This window comes from Schistocerca americana, chromosome 6 (assembly GCF_021461395.2).
Source record: "Schistocerca americana isolate TAMUIC-IGC-003095 chromosome 6, iqSchAmer2.1, whole genome shotgun sequence".
Lineage (NCBI taxonomy): Eukaryota > Metazoa > Arthropoda > Insecta > Orthoptera > Acrididae > Schistocerca > Schistocerca americana.
Window position 1 is genome coordinate 366,504,497 of NC_060124.1, and position 18,832 is coordinate 366,523,328.

Genomic DNA, 18,832 nt, shown 5'->3' on the forward strand with positions numbered 1-18,832 from the left:
TAGAATTTAATACTAATTTTTAAAACTATATTTAGTCTATGTAGCAGTATCTATATTTTCTTATTTTCCAGCATAGGATTGGGGAGAAGTTTGTGGCACAACTTGACTAGAAGAAGGGATCGGTTGGTAGGACATGTTTTGAGGCATCAAGGAATCACAAATTTAGCATTGGAGGGCAGCGTGGAGGGTAAAAATCGTAGAGGGAGACCAAGAGATGAATACACCAAGCAGATTCAGAAGGATGTAGGTTGCAGTAAGTACTGGGAGATGAAGAAGCTTGCACAGGATAGGGTAGCATGGAGAGCTGCATCAAACCAGTCTCAGGACTGAAGACCACAACAACAACAGGTAAATATCTTTCTTGATAATGGACAATTTTTTTTAACCATAATATAATGCTAATTTGCGGTTGGATTCTGCTCAAATTATCAGTTCATCTTCCATGAACTCTTCTAATGAGTAACAACATTTGCGTATAAGAATTTCATGTAACTTCTTCTTTAGTATCCCTAGTTCCATGTTTAGAATGTTTTTGCCTTTAAGTTTATTGTAGACTTTCATGCCCATATATTGTGGGGACTGAGCATATAATTTCAATCTATGGGCAGGAAGCATAAAATTATCTATATTCCTTGTACTGTATGGATGATCAAATTGGTTTCTAATGAACAATTCCGGTTTGCTGTGTAAAAATATTATTAGCTCGTATATGTACAGGGAGTGGACGGTCAAAATTTTTAGTTTCTGTAATAATGGACGGCATGATTCTATTTGCTGTGCAGTGCACATATTTCTGAAGACTTTCTTCTGGAGCTTCAGTACACGAGATATATTATTGGACCTCCCCCAAGAAAATAATGCCATATCATATCACTGATTCAAAGTAACTTAGATATGCTACCTTGTGAGTGGACATGTTAGTATCTCTTGATAATATATGCATGGCATATGCAAAGCTACCTAGTTTGCTGCACAGGTACTCAATATATGTGTTCCAGTTTAAATTCTTATCGAGGTGTAGACCTAGAAATTTGGCAGAGTGCACTTCTGTTAATTCTTCACTTTTATGATTTATACTATTTTCTTGGTCTCTTGACTGTTTGGTTCTGAATTCAATTTGTTTCTGATATGTTAAGCTTCAGATCATTTAACTGGAACCATGACTCTAGCCTGTCTAGAGTACCAGTGACTCTATCAGGAATCGTTTCTGTTTCTTCGCTTTCTATCAAGACAGACGTGTCATCAGCAAACAGAACGGATGGTGATTTTATGTTTAATGGTAAGTCGCTGACATACAATAGAAAGAGAATTGAACCGAGGATCGAACCTTGCGGGACACCCTGTGTTATTGTTTTCCAGTCTGAATGGTAGTTTACACCATTTGAAGAGATGATTGTTCTTTGTTTTCTATTAGATAAGTAAGAAGTAAGCCACTGAAGTACTGCACCCTTAATCCCATATTTTTCTAGCTTGTGGATTAGCAAGGAATGATTTACAGACTCAAAAACCTCTGTCAGGTCGCAGAAAATTCCGGCTACTTTACTTTTTTTGTCTAGAGCTGTGCTAATTTTTTCTATGAAATTATTTATGGCTTCTGTTGTATTTTTCCCTTGCTGGAAGCCAAACTGATTGCCTTGAAAGAATCAAATGAATATTGCTGATAAATGTTTGAACCATTTTCATTAGCTACTGAAATCTATATCCATGCCTCCTCCCCTTTTCCTCATCCCCACACTTTATCTTACACCAACATCACATACTTAGTAACTGCAACTGAACATTTGCTCAGAATGAACACTTCCTGAAAGTATTACAATGCCTTACCTTCTTCTTCCCTTTTTAACTACAAACAATAAGTAATTCACCTTTTAGAGATTGGCAAACAGATTGCTCACATTGGCAAACAGATTGCTCACATTTACATTGCAACCTCTTCATGAATTTTGTAGACAGGATATTTCTGGACTTTGTGTTTATGGTACAATGATGATAAATTCAGCATTTGGACTTGTTCTAAATCTGAGTTTCTAATTTTTCTGGAACATCTTAATTCAATTTCACATGCAAGGTTCCTCAGTCTCACACTACATTTCTAGTTAATGACCCTCACCTTGTCACATCCTACCTTCTGTACATGATAAGCCTATCAATAAACAACAGTATTACCATTCTGACAGTTGCCATGTTTTGCATGTTAACAGAACAGGTCAGCAGCAGAATCTGCTAACTCTCAATTCCAGAAGGATTAGTCTCGTCACATTAACTGCTGTGTTTTTGATGCACCATAGATTGGTAATAAGTATTATCATTTGAGCTGCTAGAAATAACTGCCTACTACATAGTTTTATTTTACTGCAGTTATGTTCTTATCTTTGGATTTAACCAACATACAAGGTACATTAAGTCAAAATAACACTCTTGTGGGTTGGCACTGTCTTCTGTTGACTGCTTCAGTTCACTGCTCCTGTATATACAGCCAAGACATAAGTGGTAAACATATCTGTATTAATTGTAATTTTCTATACAATTATAGTCAGCTCAACAAAGGCTTTCCTTCTTGAATCACCCTACTAGCTTGCTTCTTACAAAACAACAACTGAATGTATTTCACATTACACAAGGCTATACTTCTTTGGAACTGAAAAGCACTGCCACTATGTAAAAATTGGTCAAGTTATGTGCTACACACGACGACTCCCAGTATTATTAAGCCGTTCCACAAAGAGTAACTTTCAATAGTCCCAAATCTATTTCCCTGAAATATGTTCACAACTTTTTTGTCTATGCTACTCCATTCAATTTCCTTGATACATTGTTACTACTCCTGCTTCAAAACTTGTTTTGAATGTTCTCTTACAATTGTCTTCTTCAAGTATGGGATGGTGAGAGACACTTCATCAAAGGGACGGATACTTTTGAGCTGATTCACAACACATACAAGCTGTAGATTCAGTCAACGCTCAACCTTTAATGTCTTCAAAGCTGCAAGTCAGGCTGAAAAGATATAAGACTCACCAAGTATAATAAACAAAACCTTTTAACAAAATACACTGTGCTGCAGGGTGGCTGTGACCCTGATGTGCCTTCATTATGCCTGTGATATAATTTCTTGCATCTGATAATCTAAATCCAGAATTACACAGATGAGAAGCTACTTAAGAAGAGTGTTTGGTTCTTTGCATTAAACTAGTCTCTCTTTTGCTGTCAGTTGACATCTCACTCCTACCACAGGATGCAATTTGTCAGTCAATTCAAGTTCTGGAGAATAAATGGATGTGCCGCATTGATGAAAGATGTAATATTATGTGACTGAAGTGACAACTCTCCTTAATTTCTTGTCAAGGATATCAAATAAAGTAGCATACAACTGAGCTGTGATTCTTATTACTTTTTTTCCAGATAGTAGACAAATTTCATGCCAGGTAAATTGTGGGAAAAGAAATTAGTGTTAGACTGTTCCATGAATCTTCACTACATTCAATGTCAATGAATCTACTGTATAAAAGGTATAGCACAATGTACCACAGGAGGCTTCATCTGAAGAATCGGAGCAGTCTTCATGACCATCACAAACAAAGGTGTTCCTTATACAAAATCCATCATTACATTGGAACTCATGAGCACCACACAAAGGCCTGATGTCTGTTGGATGAACAGGACTGGTGACTGTTGTATTACATCCCTGCTCGTCGCTACCATCGGAACAGTCTTGATGTCCATCACAATGAGCTGAACTTGGAAGACACCGATCATCTCTTCTGCAGTATATCTATAAATTCAAGACTTCATTGAAATAGTAATCATATATTAAAGATTTAGTACAATTACTGTATAACACTGTACACAAATAATTATTAAAAATGAATAACAGTGGAGTCAACTACCAATTTGAGCAAACACACAGTGACAGACATTTTACTCATATTACTGTATTATTTATGTTATTTTAAACACTACATAAATAATTATCAAATATTAATAACAGTAAACTCATGACAGGTATAGTCAACACACTGTGACAATTTGCTTATTCATAATATTGTATCATTTGTGTAATTTTAAACTGTCAGTGAAGTGGAAATATAAAATCTCTTGTGCAGAGCTGGTACATGATAGCATGATTGGTGTTAATGAAATGGGACACAAGAGTGTGTCTGTGTGTGTGTTTGGTGAGGGGGCGAGGGGGGGGGGGGGGGGGGGGAAGAGGATGACAACATGATAAGAAACAACATTTGGTACAACTTGTCGTCCAGGAACACTTCACTATGAATCAGGTACTGGTACAGAAAGGTAATGTTGGTGCTTACAAAGGCCTTTTAATATGTCTGCTTGTGTCTGTATATGTGTGGATGGATATGTGTGTGCGTGCGAGTGTATACCCGTCCTTTTTTCCCCCTAAGGTGAGTCTTTCCACTCCCGGGATTGGAATGACTCCTTACCCTCTCCTTTAAAACCCACATCCTTTCGTCTTTCCCTCTCCTTCCCTCTTCCTGACGAAGCAACCGTTGGTCGCGAAAGCTAGAATTTTGTGTGTATATTTGTGTTTGTTTGTGTGTCTATCGACATGCCAGCGCTTTCGTTTGGTAAGTCACATCATCTTTGTTTTTTTATATATATATATATATATATATATATATATATATATATATATATATATATATATATATATATATATATATAAAAAAAAAAGAAAGGAGAGGAGGCGCCAAAGTGCTGCAACTGTAGCGAGCGACATGTGGCGAGCTACAGAGGCTGCGCGGCCTTCAGACGTTGCCCATGACAGCGAGGACGGGCTGCACCTGCACGAAAGGTGCACCCCCGCAACAGCTTCGCCTCTGCCACCAAGGGGGAGTCCGCTGACGCCCCCAAGGGGCGGAAAGTGGCCTTCCCGCCGCTACGACACGAGGACTCGACTGACTCCTCGACAGTCACAACTGCGCCTAGCCAGACAGCCCACCCGGCTGCCACCCAGGACGACCACCACAAGGGGGGAGGGCGGCAAACTGCTCGTCCTCCCCCCCCCCCCCCCTGCCACCCCTCAGGCTGCCAGGCATGCGGCTCCGCAAACGGACGTGGCTGCAACGCCGCACCCTGCCGCCTCCGCACCCGCAACTGTGGCAGCACCCGTGCCATCACCAGAACTGGAAGCAGCAGGCTTGGGAGCACTGCTGAGCTCTCTCTCTGCCCTGCTCCAGCAACTGCCGGTGCAAGTCACCACAGTGACGGGGGACCTCCAGGCCGCTACCGTCGCCACGAGGCCGCAGCACGAATAACGCCCTTATCCACGGTCTGACCATCTGCGGCTTCAACGCCAACAGCCTGTTCCCACAATAGTTCATGCAGGACGAGGCCGTCGACCTGTGCTTGGTCGTAAGATGAGACTTTCGACGTAGTCGAGGGCGTCGTCACGCGCCGTAAGTGAATGATGCACCTGCTCCAGCACCTTGCGCAGTGAATTGACAAAAACTCCTTTCCATTTTGCGGCATTTTCTTCTTTCTCGAAATCATAGCTGTGTGTCTCTGATGTTGAGGGCGCCGAAAACATTTCAGGTAACAACTAATCACATTCGTTCAGATGGAATAAAACTGGCTTCTATCTGCCATGTTTACCGATGACGAAAATGAAACAGATGAGATTGACATTGAAATAACACCGTCCTTGAATTTCATTAGGGATATTTTCTTGCACGCCATTTAGATGTGAATCACGTTACACAAGCACTGCATGGAATATTTCTTGCTTTATTTAAGTGCCACAAATCCCCTGAGAGATCCATATTTCATTACATTTTCCATCAGACGTCTACCACAATACCAGCGCATGCCATATGCAAAAAAAAAAAAAAAAAAAAAAAAAAAAAAAAAAAAATATATATATATATATATATAAAAAAAACAAAGATGATGTGACTTACCAAACGAAAGCGCTGGCACGTCGATAGACACACAAACATACACACAAAATTCAAGCTTTTGCAACAAACTGTTGCCTCATCAGGAAAGAGGGAAGCAGAGGGAAAGACGAAAGGAAGTGGGTTTTAAGGGAGAGGGTAAGGAATCATTCCAATGCCGGGAGCGGAAAGACTTACCTTAGGGGGAAAAAAGGACGGGTATACACTCGCACGCACACACATATCCATCCACACATATACAGACACAAGCCTGGAGCGGAAAAACTTACCTTAGGGGGAAAAAAGGACGGGTATACACTCGCACACACACACATATCCATCCACACATATACAGACACAAGCCTGGAGCGGAATCCTAATTCATGTTCTCAAACAATGGCAAATCCAGGATGGAATGTATCAATATTATGAGAAGGAAAGTTGTTACCCCATATAGTGGAGATACTGAGTCGCACCAGTTGCCTGAGACTGCAGTCATGTGTGTGTGTGTGTGTGTGTGTGTGTGTGGATGGATATGTGTGTGTGTGCGAGTGTATACCTGTCCTTTTTTCCCCCCAAGGTAAGTCTTTCCGCTCCCGGGATTGGAATGACTCCTTACCCTCTCCCTTAAAACCCACATCCTTTCGTCTTTTCCTCTCCTTCCCTCTTTCCTGATGAGGCAACCGTTGGTTGCGAAAGCTAGAATTTTGTGTGTATGTTTGTGTTTGTTTGTGTGTCTATCGACCTGCCAGCGCTTTCGTTCGGTAAGTCACCTCATCTTTGTTTTTTTATATATATATATATATATTTTCAGTAATGAAATTAGTCAGAAATAATCCATCACTATTTGAGAAGAACAGTGACGTCAATATCTACAATACTGGAGGTAAAAACAACTTTTATTAGCCGTTATTAAAGCTGGCAGTGGTTCAGAAAGGATTTAAATATGCAGCAACAAAAATCTTTGATCACCTGCCCAATAATATAAAATGTCCGACAGGCAGCAAAGCAAATTTTAAATCTAACCTAAAAATCACCTCTCCTGGACAACTCCTTCTATTCCATGGATTGATTTCTGTTTAAAAACTGGTAGCACATTTGGGGAAAAGACCTTTGTTTTTAAGCATAGTTGCGCGAGCGAGGTGGAAAATATAGTGTGGTCATTAATGTTAACACTAACCATGAGAACATATCCTGTCAACTCATTTGTTGCACATCATTTTACTAAAAGAATTGTTCAAATGTTCTATGGAACATATAATTGACTGACTGACTGACTGACTGACTACAGCATTATTCTAGTGAAGGACTTAGTCCAATAGCTTAATAATATCCAGTAGCCTGTCTACCACTCAGTGCTTCCTCTGTGAGGTGAGTAGCAATCTATCCTAATTCATGTTCTCAAACAATGGCAAATCCAGGATGGAATGTATCAATATTATGAGAAGGAAAGTTGTTACCCCATATAGTGGAGATACTGAGTCGCACCAGTTGCCTGAGACTGCAGTCATGTGTGTGTGTGTGTGTGTGTGTGTGTGTGTTGTTGACGAAGGCATTAATCGCTGAAAGCTTTAATTGTGAGTGTCATTTTGTTGCGCCTATCTGCGACTCAGCATCTCCGCTATATGGTGAGTAGCAACTTTCCATCTCATAATACTGGTAATTCATGTTCTAGTGATCATTAACCCTTCAACTGTTTTTGACATAAAATTATGTTGAGCTAGCTGATGATATATGTATCTCTGTTTCAACATAATATTACATCCTGGCACATAGCCTTGTATTTTGTTTGTTTTGACATAGTAATTCAATTGGATAGATAAAAAATTCTACTGACAAAGTAGTAGCAGGAAAAAATATATATATAAAGGTTATGGAAATGTGCCAGCTTTCAGAGCCAGTGGCTTCTCCTTCTGGCAAAAGGGTTGAAGGAAAATGAAGGAAAAGGGGAGAAAAGCCACCCAGAAACCTGGATCTGGGGAGAATTACAGGATGAGTTGGAAGGACTGATTGTCCCCTGATCTGCCTACTGGGCGACTTTTCCATAATTCTCTCCGTTTCTTAAACCCCATCAGTCCCTTTCCTTCAACCCTCTTTCTTTCCCTTCAATCATTCTGCCAGAAAAAGAGGCCACTGGCTCCAAAAGCTTACTTGTTTCCTTATTCTTATACATGTTTTCTCCTGCTGCCACTTGGCAAGTAGATATTTTATGTGCCCAATTATATTATATTTTCAAAAATCAATTATTATTGTTGATATACTGACAACATAATCCATCAGAGGAGAATTAAAGAGTCCTTTGGAGAAAAGAGACGCAGTTATATAAACAGCTAGAGCTCAGATGGATAGCTAGTACTAAACAAAGAAGGGATTGCTGAAAGATGGAATGAATATACAGAGGGGCTCTGCAAGATGAAGTAAACTTGAAAGCAATATTATACACCAGAAATAGACAGTAGCTCAAGATGAGAGGGGAAATATGACTCTGCAAGAAGAATTTGATAGAGCACTGAAAGATCTAAGCTGGAACAAGGCCCATGGAGCAGATGCCATTCTCTTAGAACATTTGATATCCATGGAAGAGCATGTCATGACAAAACTCTTCCATCTGGTGCGCAAGATATAAAGACAAAGGAGAACTATCCTTAGGCTTGAAGAAGAAAGTAAAAATTTCAATTCCAAAGAAAGCACATGCTGAGAGGTGTGAATATTACTGAGCTGTAAGCTCAAAAAAACATGGCTGCAAAGTACTCACACACACCAATTATTTACATAATAATGGAGAAAATGGTATAAGTCGAACTTGGGGATGATCAGTTTTGGTTCTGAAGAAATGGTGGAACATGTAAGGTAATGCCGACCTTACAATCTATCTTAGAAGAAAGGTTAAAGAAAGGCAAACTTACATTTATAGTTTTTATATATTTTAAGAAAGCTTTTGACAATGTCAATTGGAATGCACTCTTTGAAACTCTAAGGGTAGCTGGGGTAAAATACAGGGAGCAAAAGGTTAATACAACTTGTACAGAAACAAGACAGCAGTTATGACAGTCGAAAGGTATGAAAGGGAAGCAGAGGTTGAGAAGGGAGTGAGACAGGATTGTAGCCTATCCCCAACGTTATTCAATCTGTACACTGATCAAGCAGTAAAGAAAGCAAAATAAAAATTTGGAGAAGGAACTCAAGTTCAGGGAGAAGAAATAAAAACTTTGATGTTTGCCAATGACTGTCAGAGACAGCAAAGTAATTGGAAGTGCACCTGAATGGAATGGACAGTGTCTTGAAAGGAGGATACATGATGAACATTGTCAAAAGTAAAACAAGAGTAATGGTGTGTAGTCAAATTAAATCAGGCGATGCTGAGAGAATTTAATTAGGAAAGTGGTGGACAAGTTTTGCCACTAGGGCACTAAAATAACTGTCGATGGCCGAAGTAGAGAGGATTTAAATGTACACTGGTAATGATAAGAAAAGCAATTATGAGAAAAGAAATTTAACACTAATGTAAATTATAGGGTTAGAAATTCTTGTCTGAAGGTATGTGTGTGTTGTGTAGGCTTGTAAACAACTGAAACATAGATGACAAGCAGTTAAGACAAGAAGAGAATAGAAGCTTTTGAAATGTGGTGCTACAGAAGAATGCTGAAGATTAGATGGGTAGATTGCATAATTAATGCGAAGAAACTGAATGGAATGGGGAATAAAAGAAATCTGTCAATAAGAAACTAAAAGAAGGAACTGGTTGATAGGACACATTCTGTAGCCTCAAGGAATTGTCAATTTAGTACTGGAGGGAAGTTTGGGGAATGAAAATTGCAGAGGGAGACCAAGAGACAAGTACAGTAAGCAGGTTCACATGGATGTGGGCTGTAGTAGTTATCTGGAGATGAAGGGGCTTGCACAGGAAATAATGTCTCTCTCGACGAAACTCTCAAGGCCACCAACAGAAGGAACACCAGTACCACCTCTTACAATGGCTACAGTTAACCATCCGTTGCCATGGGTAAAGGAATCATTAATGTCAATGCTGAAGTTCAGTCTACATCCACGAAAGACACATGGTCCATCGACAAGTGCGGTAGCAGCAATATTCATCACAGTATTCTTCTTCTTGTCTGCAGCAGATGTCGAAAATTCGATGTTTTCAATTGTTTTATAGACTGTTTGACGAGAACGTCGATGGTACCTTATTTATGAAAATACAAAGTACAATCCCAACAAATTTTACATATTCACATACACCTTTGCCTTTAACCCAAATGAATACAGACTCATTTACAGATATTTTACGTCTACTACGGGTGTACAGGGATAGTGGGGAAGGTGACATATAAACAGATTTACCAAAGTCTTTATTTGCAAGTTCTCCAATATGATATGTGCGATAGGAAATAATGTCTCTCTCGACGAAACTCTCAAGGCCACCAACAGAAGGAACACCAGTACCACCTCTTACAATGGCTACAGTTAACCATCCGTTGCCATGGGTAAAGGCATGATTAATGTCAATGCTGTGCGCTAAGTCCGCGGCTGGCGCGCTGCCAAGATCGCGTAAGCGAGCGTCGCGCGCTGGGGTCAAAGGTCAAATTGATAAGAACTTTAACATGGAACATGCTGTTGCCTCCTTGAGCCCCCGGTTCGTGATGTACCCTTGTCCGGTTCTCAGCTACACTACAGATCATTTTATTTATGAAAATGCAAAGTACAATCTCCAACAAATTTTACATATTCACATACACCTTTGCCTTTAACCCAAATGAATACAGACTCATTTACAGATATTTTACGTCTACTACGGGTGTACAGGGATAGTGGCGAAGGTGACATATAAACAGATTTACCAAAGTCTTTCTTTGCAAGTTCTCCAATATGATATGTGCGATAGGAAATAATGTCTCCCTCGACGAAACTCTCAAGGCCACCAACAGTTCTCCAATATGATATGTGCGATAGGAAATAATGTCTCTCTCGACGAAACTCTCAAGGCCACCAACAGAAGGAACACCAGTACCACCTCTTACAATGGCTACAGTTAACCATCCGTTGCCATGGGTAAAGGAATCATTAATGTCAATGCTGAAGTTCAGTCTACATCCACGAAAGACACATGGTCCGTCGAAAAGTGTGGTAGTAGCAATATTCTTCAAAGTATTCTTCTTCTTGTCTGCAGCAGATGTCGAAAATTCGATGTTTTCAATTGTTTTATAGACTGTTTGACGAGAACTTCGACGGTACCTTCTGTACGGCATCTGTTGGTGGCCTTGAGAGTTTCGTCGAGAGAGACATTATTTCCTATCGCACATATCATATTGGAGAACTTGCAAATAAAGACTTTGGTAAATCTGTTTATGTCACCTTCCCCACTATCCCTGTGCGCTAAGTCCACGGCGGGCGCACTGCCAAGATTGCGTAAGCGAGCGTCGCGCGCTGGGGCCAAAGGTCAAACTGATAAGAACTTTAACATGGAACATGCTGTTGCCTCCTTGAGCCCCCGGTTCGTGGTGTACCCTTGTCCGGTTCTCAGCTACGCTACAGATCAATTTATTTATGAAAATACAAAGCACAATCTTCAACAAATTTTACATATTCACATACACCTTTGCCTTTAACCCAAATGAATACAGACTCATTTACAGATATTTTACGTTGACTACGGGTGCACAGGGATAGTGGGGAAGGTGACATATAAACAGTCTATAAACAGTCTATAAAACAATTGAAAACATCGAATTTTTGACATCTGCTGCAGACAAGAAGAAGAATACTTTGAAGAATATTGCTGCTACCGCACTTGTCGACGGACCATGTGTCTTTCGTGGATGTAGACTGAACTTCAGCATTGACATTAATGATTCCTTTACCCATGGCAACGGATGGTTAACAGTAGCCATTGTAAGAGGTGGTACTGGTGTTCCTTCTGTTGGTGGCCTTGAGAGTTTCGTCGAGAGAGACATTATTTCCTATCGCACATGTCATATTGGAGAACTTGCAAATAAAGACTTTGGTAAATCTGTTTATATGTCACCTTCCCCACTATCCCTGTACACCCGTAGTAGACGTAAAATATCTGTAAATGAGTCTGTATTCATTTGGGTTAAAGGCAAAGGTGTATGTGAATATGTAAAATTTGTTGGAGATTGTACTCTGTATTTTCATAAATAAATTGATCTGTAGCGTAGCTGAGAACCGGACAAGGGTACATCACGAACCGGGGGCTCAAGGAGGCAACAGCATGTTCCATGTTAAAGTTCTTATTAATTTGACCTTTGACCCCAGCGCGCGACGCTCGCTTATGCAATCTTGGCAGCGCGCCAGCCGCGGACTTAGCGCACAGCTGCATCAAATCAGTCTTTGGACTGAAGACCACAACAACAACAATTCATCACATGACCCATTTATGAGAGGAGTAGCAAGGACAGCTGCATCAAATCAGTCTTTGGACTGAAGACCACAACAACAACAATTCATCACATGACCCATTTATGAGAGGTGCTGCATTCTGCCCATCATCAAAACTATTTCAGCATTCACTCTACCTCCTTCAGTAGGTAGGTTTATAAAGAACTTATTTAGAATATGGTGACTTAGTAGCTGGTGTATGTGTGTGTGTGTGTGTGTGTGTGTGTGTGTGTGTGTGTGTGTGTGTAAAAAGCTATGGGCTATGAGCTTTGGATGATTCTGAATGTGTTATTTTGTGGCCACAAGCATGTATTGATGAAGAATATACTAAAACATCCAGCAAAAGAAATGAAGCTTGCAGTGGAAGCATGATAAGTAATTCACAGGACAATGAGTTTGACAACTAACCTGACTGTCTACTTTGTGTGAGCATGTACAGAACTTGAAGTGAATGTGTTTTGATGACATTTGTGCAGTACCAATAAAGTATTAATTTATTGGAGTTTCAGGACTGGAAATTGCAATATACAATTCATAGGATTATTGAAAACTAATTCTGAAATACCAGCTAGGTAAGGGAGACAGATCTGGAAAGTGAGACTCCTTGTCAAATGTTGACGATCTTCTCTGTCTAATTGAAAGACATTTTCTGGTATATGTGCCAGCTACAAAGAAAAAGGTGAATGCAATGGGAACGTGCACTGTTAGTGCATCAGAAATATTAGAAGACAACCAATTCACCAATGTAAAGAGAGTGATGTTGAACTGTGTGCAGCTACCTGTCTGGAAATCTTTCCATACATAGAGACCATTTTAACTTACTGACCAAGTTTTTTGTAATTATAGTGGTCTGAAACATCTTTTGAGTAAGTTGCAAAATTTCATGTCTGTAAATCAAATATAAGTTCAGTTATCCTACAACCACCTTGCCCATATTGTTCAAGCCCTAAGAATGGAACACTGGGAAATGCAAATGTGTCTCGAACAGAAACAATGAAGACATTAAAAATTGATAAAATATTTGTGAAAAAAGCTTATCAAGCATAGCAAACGTCGTGTACACTATAAATCCAAACATCACCTCAGCCTTACTAATTACCATAGGAGATATTTATTCAATTCCTGGATTAGGATATTCATGTTTGACACATTTAGATTTGAGAGCAGCTCCACTGCCTGGATTGCAAGAAGGTCTCATTGTTGCTCTACCACTTAGGAAGACACGTTCAGATGCTGTTTGGGCGACAACATTAAATACTGACAATTGTGAGAACTACTGTTCCACGTAATCATATCTCACTATAAGGAAATTTTGCTACATGGAGACCGCTAGTTCTATAGCCTAAGACCTCCATGGTGGATGGTGTCTAGCATTCTTAGATAAGGTCCTGCTGATCTGTACGTCATGCAGCTGCCCTCTAACCATGATCAATTAGGGCTTCAAAATCTTTAGAGCCCTAAAGTTCTTCTTTTAAGAACTTTTAGGTGTATTAGCCAGTTAAATTTCTCATCGAATATATGGGCGAAAATAATGTTTTCAAGTCTCAATGTTATTGCATTAAAAACATGTTAACACACAAAGACAGATTAACATACATACAGACACACACACACACACACACACACACACACACACACAATTAACACACAAAGACAGATTAACATACAGACAGACAGACAGACAGACACACACACACACACACACACACACAATTTTCTCAGGGGAGAATGGACAGCTTGCAGCTTCCTCCCAAATCTCCAGTCTCCTCTGTGTCATTTGTATTTAGTGGGCATTATCATCAGTCTCTAGATTGGGACCTCAACAGAAGATTTTAGAATCATCCATAAACAGAAAACAGGCTCCTTACTGTTTATACTATATTGTCTGTTCCTGTTCCAAAAATTGTGACATTTAAGAATTCCCCCCACCTTATTACGAACTCATCATCTGAAGTAGCATTGGCAACGAATAATTGCAATACAATTGGGAGACAATTACAAGATCCCAATTGTGTTCCTGTCGTAGGACGTTATATTGCCACATTGTATAACAGGTTTCATTAAAATCAAGAATATGCCTAGTAACTGTTCCCTGCATACAAAGTCCTCTTGTTTTGCAGACTTTAGTAAGGTAAGTTTGTCAAGTGTTGAGTGATATATGTTGAGCCCAGACTGGACTTGACATAGTAGCTTTCTGTATTCAAGGGCCCACACAAAGCAGCAGATGATCTTGAGCTCAAAGTTTTCCTCATGCATCTGCTGAGAGTCATATTTTTATAGCTAATCAGTTTTTTGCAGTTAGCTTTTGGGTTCAAGAGAGGAACAATAGCTGCCTCTCTCCATGAGTTGGAATTCACCTTCAATCCGAATTCAGTTAGAAAAAGTGAAGAGATGTTCTTTTGAACTATTTTTAAATCCTTTAATATTCATACATCACTCCACCTAACCCTGCTGGTGTACTGCAGTTCACCGACAATGCATGTTCTAATGTCCACATAGTGAAAGGGCAATTGTACTTTAACAAATTCAATGAACTCGACTGGGTTTCGATAGTAAAGGTATACAAAATCAAGGCTCATATTGGATGAAAGTCTGTGTACATGACTGGTGGTTTCATAGCCTTAAACGTGATAGCATTTGGAGAGGGTGTAGTTCACCAATTAATGGTATTCCTTTGAGTATGGTTTATTCAACAAGAAGCAGGAGTACCCAAATACACATTACACTGTCAATGTATACCAGCAAAGGAACAGTGTGTGAAAAGTGAAGTCATAGAGAAGCTCTGTACAATATTTAACTTTAATGCATACAGATATTCAGAGGTGTTCGACTGCTTCATAACAGTCATACATAATCAAAACAACATATCTTCCAGCAACCATTTTAAAATGGACAGTAATAAATTTTTTCCCCCCATCTTATTCCAGGTTTACTTCCTAGATATATAATCATCCGTGATACTGCTTCACACACAATAAGCAGAACAATAAACCAATTTTCTCTTGTTTGTTGCAAAGTAAAATACAGGACTAGCATGCAAGCACTCATGTAAATTATGAGCCAGATCTAATAAAAGCGGAATATCTGACACAAGTTAAGGGGTGGCAATATACTCCTGTGCATTCCACGAATGACATTTAGAAGGAAAGATTTGTTACTCTCCATTGGCCATCATATCAGTCATAGTCAAACTGGGCAAAGTGATTTGGAATCTCATTAAAAATAAAGACATATAATCAAAATGTGTCAAGCATTGCACTTTTGGAGATGAGAAAAAGTATGGTTGAGACTTTAGTTGATATGACATTAAAAAACAAAGAAAGCAAGTCACACTTGGAAAGTTTGGCAAGAGAATGCTTTGATGAATGAAGAAACTGAAACTACAGTAATATCAGTCTGCACACTTTCAAATGAAGGGTTGTCATTAGTGTCAATAGAATTTCAATGGCAGATGAAAGTTCCATGGACAAAGGAAACAAAGACTGTTATATCATTGTGGAACATTCACAGTAATAGTGATGCTAGAGAAATGCAGTGAGAGGGTAATATAAGATAAACGAATGTCTCATTTCTACTCTTGTTGTTACAGCAAAATGGGTATTTACATCAGTGAGTGTCTAGGAATATATTTTGTATGAGACAACTTCACATTTAAGGGAATGGTAATGTGAATAGTTGCCTTATGAATCTATTGTTCTGATTTGAAAGAGTAGCAGTCAAATCCCTGTGCAGTCATCAAAATTTTAGTTCTTTGTCGCTTCCCTAAGTAGATTTTTAAAAAAGTTAGTATAGTTTCTTGAGCTCTGTCTAATAACTTTACGAAATGCATTCAAGTTATAACACCTCCGATTTTTTTTCTCAGAAAATGATTACACAAAAACTTTGAAATTTGTGTCAGTTCTCAACACAATCTCCCTGCAGCCGTACAAATTTTTCACAATGTTGATGCCATGATTCCAGGGCCACTGTGAACACTTCCCTAGGAGTCTGGTTTGACCACTGGCTTAGCATTACTGGCATGGTTAGTGAAAGTGTAACCAAAGAGTGTGTTTTTCATAATTGAAAACAGCCAGAAGTTGCTAGGAGCTAGGTCAGGTGAGTAGGGAGCATGAAGAAACTACGGCATCTTGTTCGCCTGATAGGCTGGTACGTTGTCTTGGTGAAAAAGCACACGTGCAGCCTTTCCCAGCCATTTTTCACTCAATGCTGGATGGAACTTGCTCTTCAAAACATCTTGGTAGGATGTATCTGTCACTGTAGTGCCCTTTAGAGCACAATGAATAAGGATTATGCCACTGCTGTCCCAGAACAAAGCCACCATCATTTTTTCAGCACTGTCGCTTACCCAGAATTTTTTGGTAACGTAAGTGTGCGTGCTTACACCGAGCTGACTGGCTCGGTTTTCAGGATTTGAAACCAGCATCCATGTCTAATTAATTGTCACAATTGATGAAAAGGAAGTCCCATTCATGCCATCATCATGCATCAACATTACCAGGCAACAAGCCACGCATGCAGCCTTGTGGCATTCGTGACACTCACTTGGAAGATACTTTTGGAACTTTCAGGTATTCATGCAGGATTGTGTGCAGAGAACCCATAGAAATGTCAGTTTCAGAGGCAGTGTGTTCCATGCTCATTTAGCAATCTTCCAAAACAACTTTCTCAACTAGCTCAAACACATCATGAGACTGGCTGGTGTGAGGCCAAAACTGTCTCAGTTTGTGTCATATGACGATTGGTCTTCTTTGAACTGCTGCACCTACTAATTTACATTAGAGACATCCGTGACACCATCACCACATGTCTTACTCAACTGGTAATGATTTTCAATCAGTGTCACACCACACAAATGAAGAAAATGAATGATTACACACTCTTATTGTAATGAAATCATTGCCACTTTAAGTATCAAAAACACCTCTCATTCTAGCTGCTGCCACTATACTTCTGTATGCTATAAAGTGCTGAAATTTCTGTCATGCTTTCAAAGCAAGTGCATGCATATTTTAAAACAAATCACATGTTTCTATCTATTCCCTGTCCTGAGGCAAAAAAATAAGATGCATTATGGCTTGAATGCATCTCTTGTTGATGACATACAAAATCCTAATCTTCATTTCTGTCTTTCTCGAGTGTAAACAGAATGATGCTCCCACTCTAGCTGAAGCGCATTTCATAACAATTCTTAACTTATAACAAAGAGAAACTTCCATTCCACCCAAAGCAGTTAATAAAACTGAAGTAAAGTGAGAAACTAGTCTGTACCTGATCACCAGCTTGGCACTTGGCACTGCAGTCTGCTTCGTCACTACCATCATCACAGTCATCAGATGAATCGCATCTCAGTTCAAGTGAAATGCACCTTTTGTTCTTGCATGTAAACTCTGTTATACTGCATTTTGGGTAAACTGTAAACAATTCAAGTGTCAATCTATACAATATAAAGAGTACAGGAAATTTCTTAATGTGTATTGGTACATAATCTTTCATTTTATTTTTACAAACATCAGAGATGATTAAAAATAATACTAGCCTTGAGAACATCTGATTTATGAACTTCTTTGCTTGAATGCTTAAAATGGCTGCCAGGTTGGAACTATTTGGAATGTACAGCTTTGGGGAAGAAATGGGTTTACCATAAACACGTCTATACACACTAATGTTTGTGAAAATCACAACCTTAATGATACATTTGAACGAAATTAACTTTATAGTTCTTGACAACACACAACTGATTAGAATTTCAAAACTGTAACTGCTCTCTGACAATAAGAATTCAGTATGGTGTGAAGTTCCCAAGTACTGCAATTATGAACCTCTAAACCACTTACATGCTGACAACATCCAGTTGTATCTAATGGCCAGTCATGCAAATATTTCCGCTGCTGGTATGAATGACACCATTTGTTCAGTCTCACGATGGTCACAAACTCTGAGTCTTCAACTAAACCCTAAGAAGTCATATGTCATCCTCATACTACACTGAAAGTTGACTAGAAGGCAGTTTCACGAAATAGTTCCTCCAGCATACCTTGATGGTGTTCGTCCAACTACCCACTGAAAAACAGTGACGGATATTGGAATAATCTTGGATGAGGATCTAAATTGAAGAGATGGAACTGACACAGCATGCCTCTTGCCTACACACAATCCAAACTATTTAGAAAAATATTTGCACCTCATATAAAACAAAATATATTCCAGTCTTTAGTCCTGCCAAATCTTTACTACTGTGGTGTAGTTAGACATGCCCAACTAGCGAAAACTCCAAGATGACTTGAGCCAGTTAGGAATGAAGATACGTTTACAACACTTGAGTCTTTGATCACATCAATCCTTCCTATGCTCAGGTTGGATGTGACTGGGCAGGTGACATATTTTTCACATGCTCAGGTTTCTTTATCACTGTTTTTTAGTTATATGTGTCCTCAGTATACCTTCTCCAATATCAAATACCTACCTTCATTCCACAATTACAAAGTTGGAAACTTGGCTGCACCTATGCATAACACTAAATCCATGCCCTTCTCCATTTCAGC

General features: G+C 39.3%; 1 protein-coding gene across 1 annotated transcript in view; it reads right to left on the bottom strand.

Annotated features, from left to right (window-relative positions):
* Positions 1-18,832, bottom strand: part of LOC124619330 (low-density lipoprotein receptor-related protein 1) — a 756,280-nt gene that overhangs the window by 266,461 nt on the left and 470,987 nt on the right. Inside the window, exons 19-20 of the mRNA XM_047145639.1 lie at positions 17,559-17,701; positions 3,523-3,769 (exon numbers count right to left, since the gene is read on the bottom strand). Coding sequence (XP_047001595.1) covers positions 3,523-3,769; positions 17,559-17,701 — 390 coding nt within the window. The remainder of the gene's footprint in view (positions 1-3,522; positions 3,770-17,558; positions 17,702-18,832) is intronic.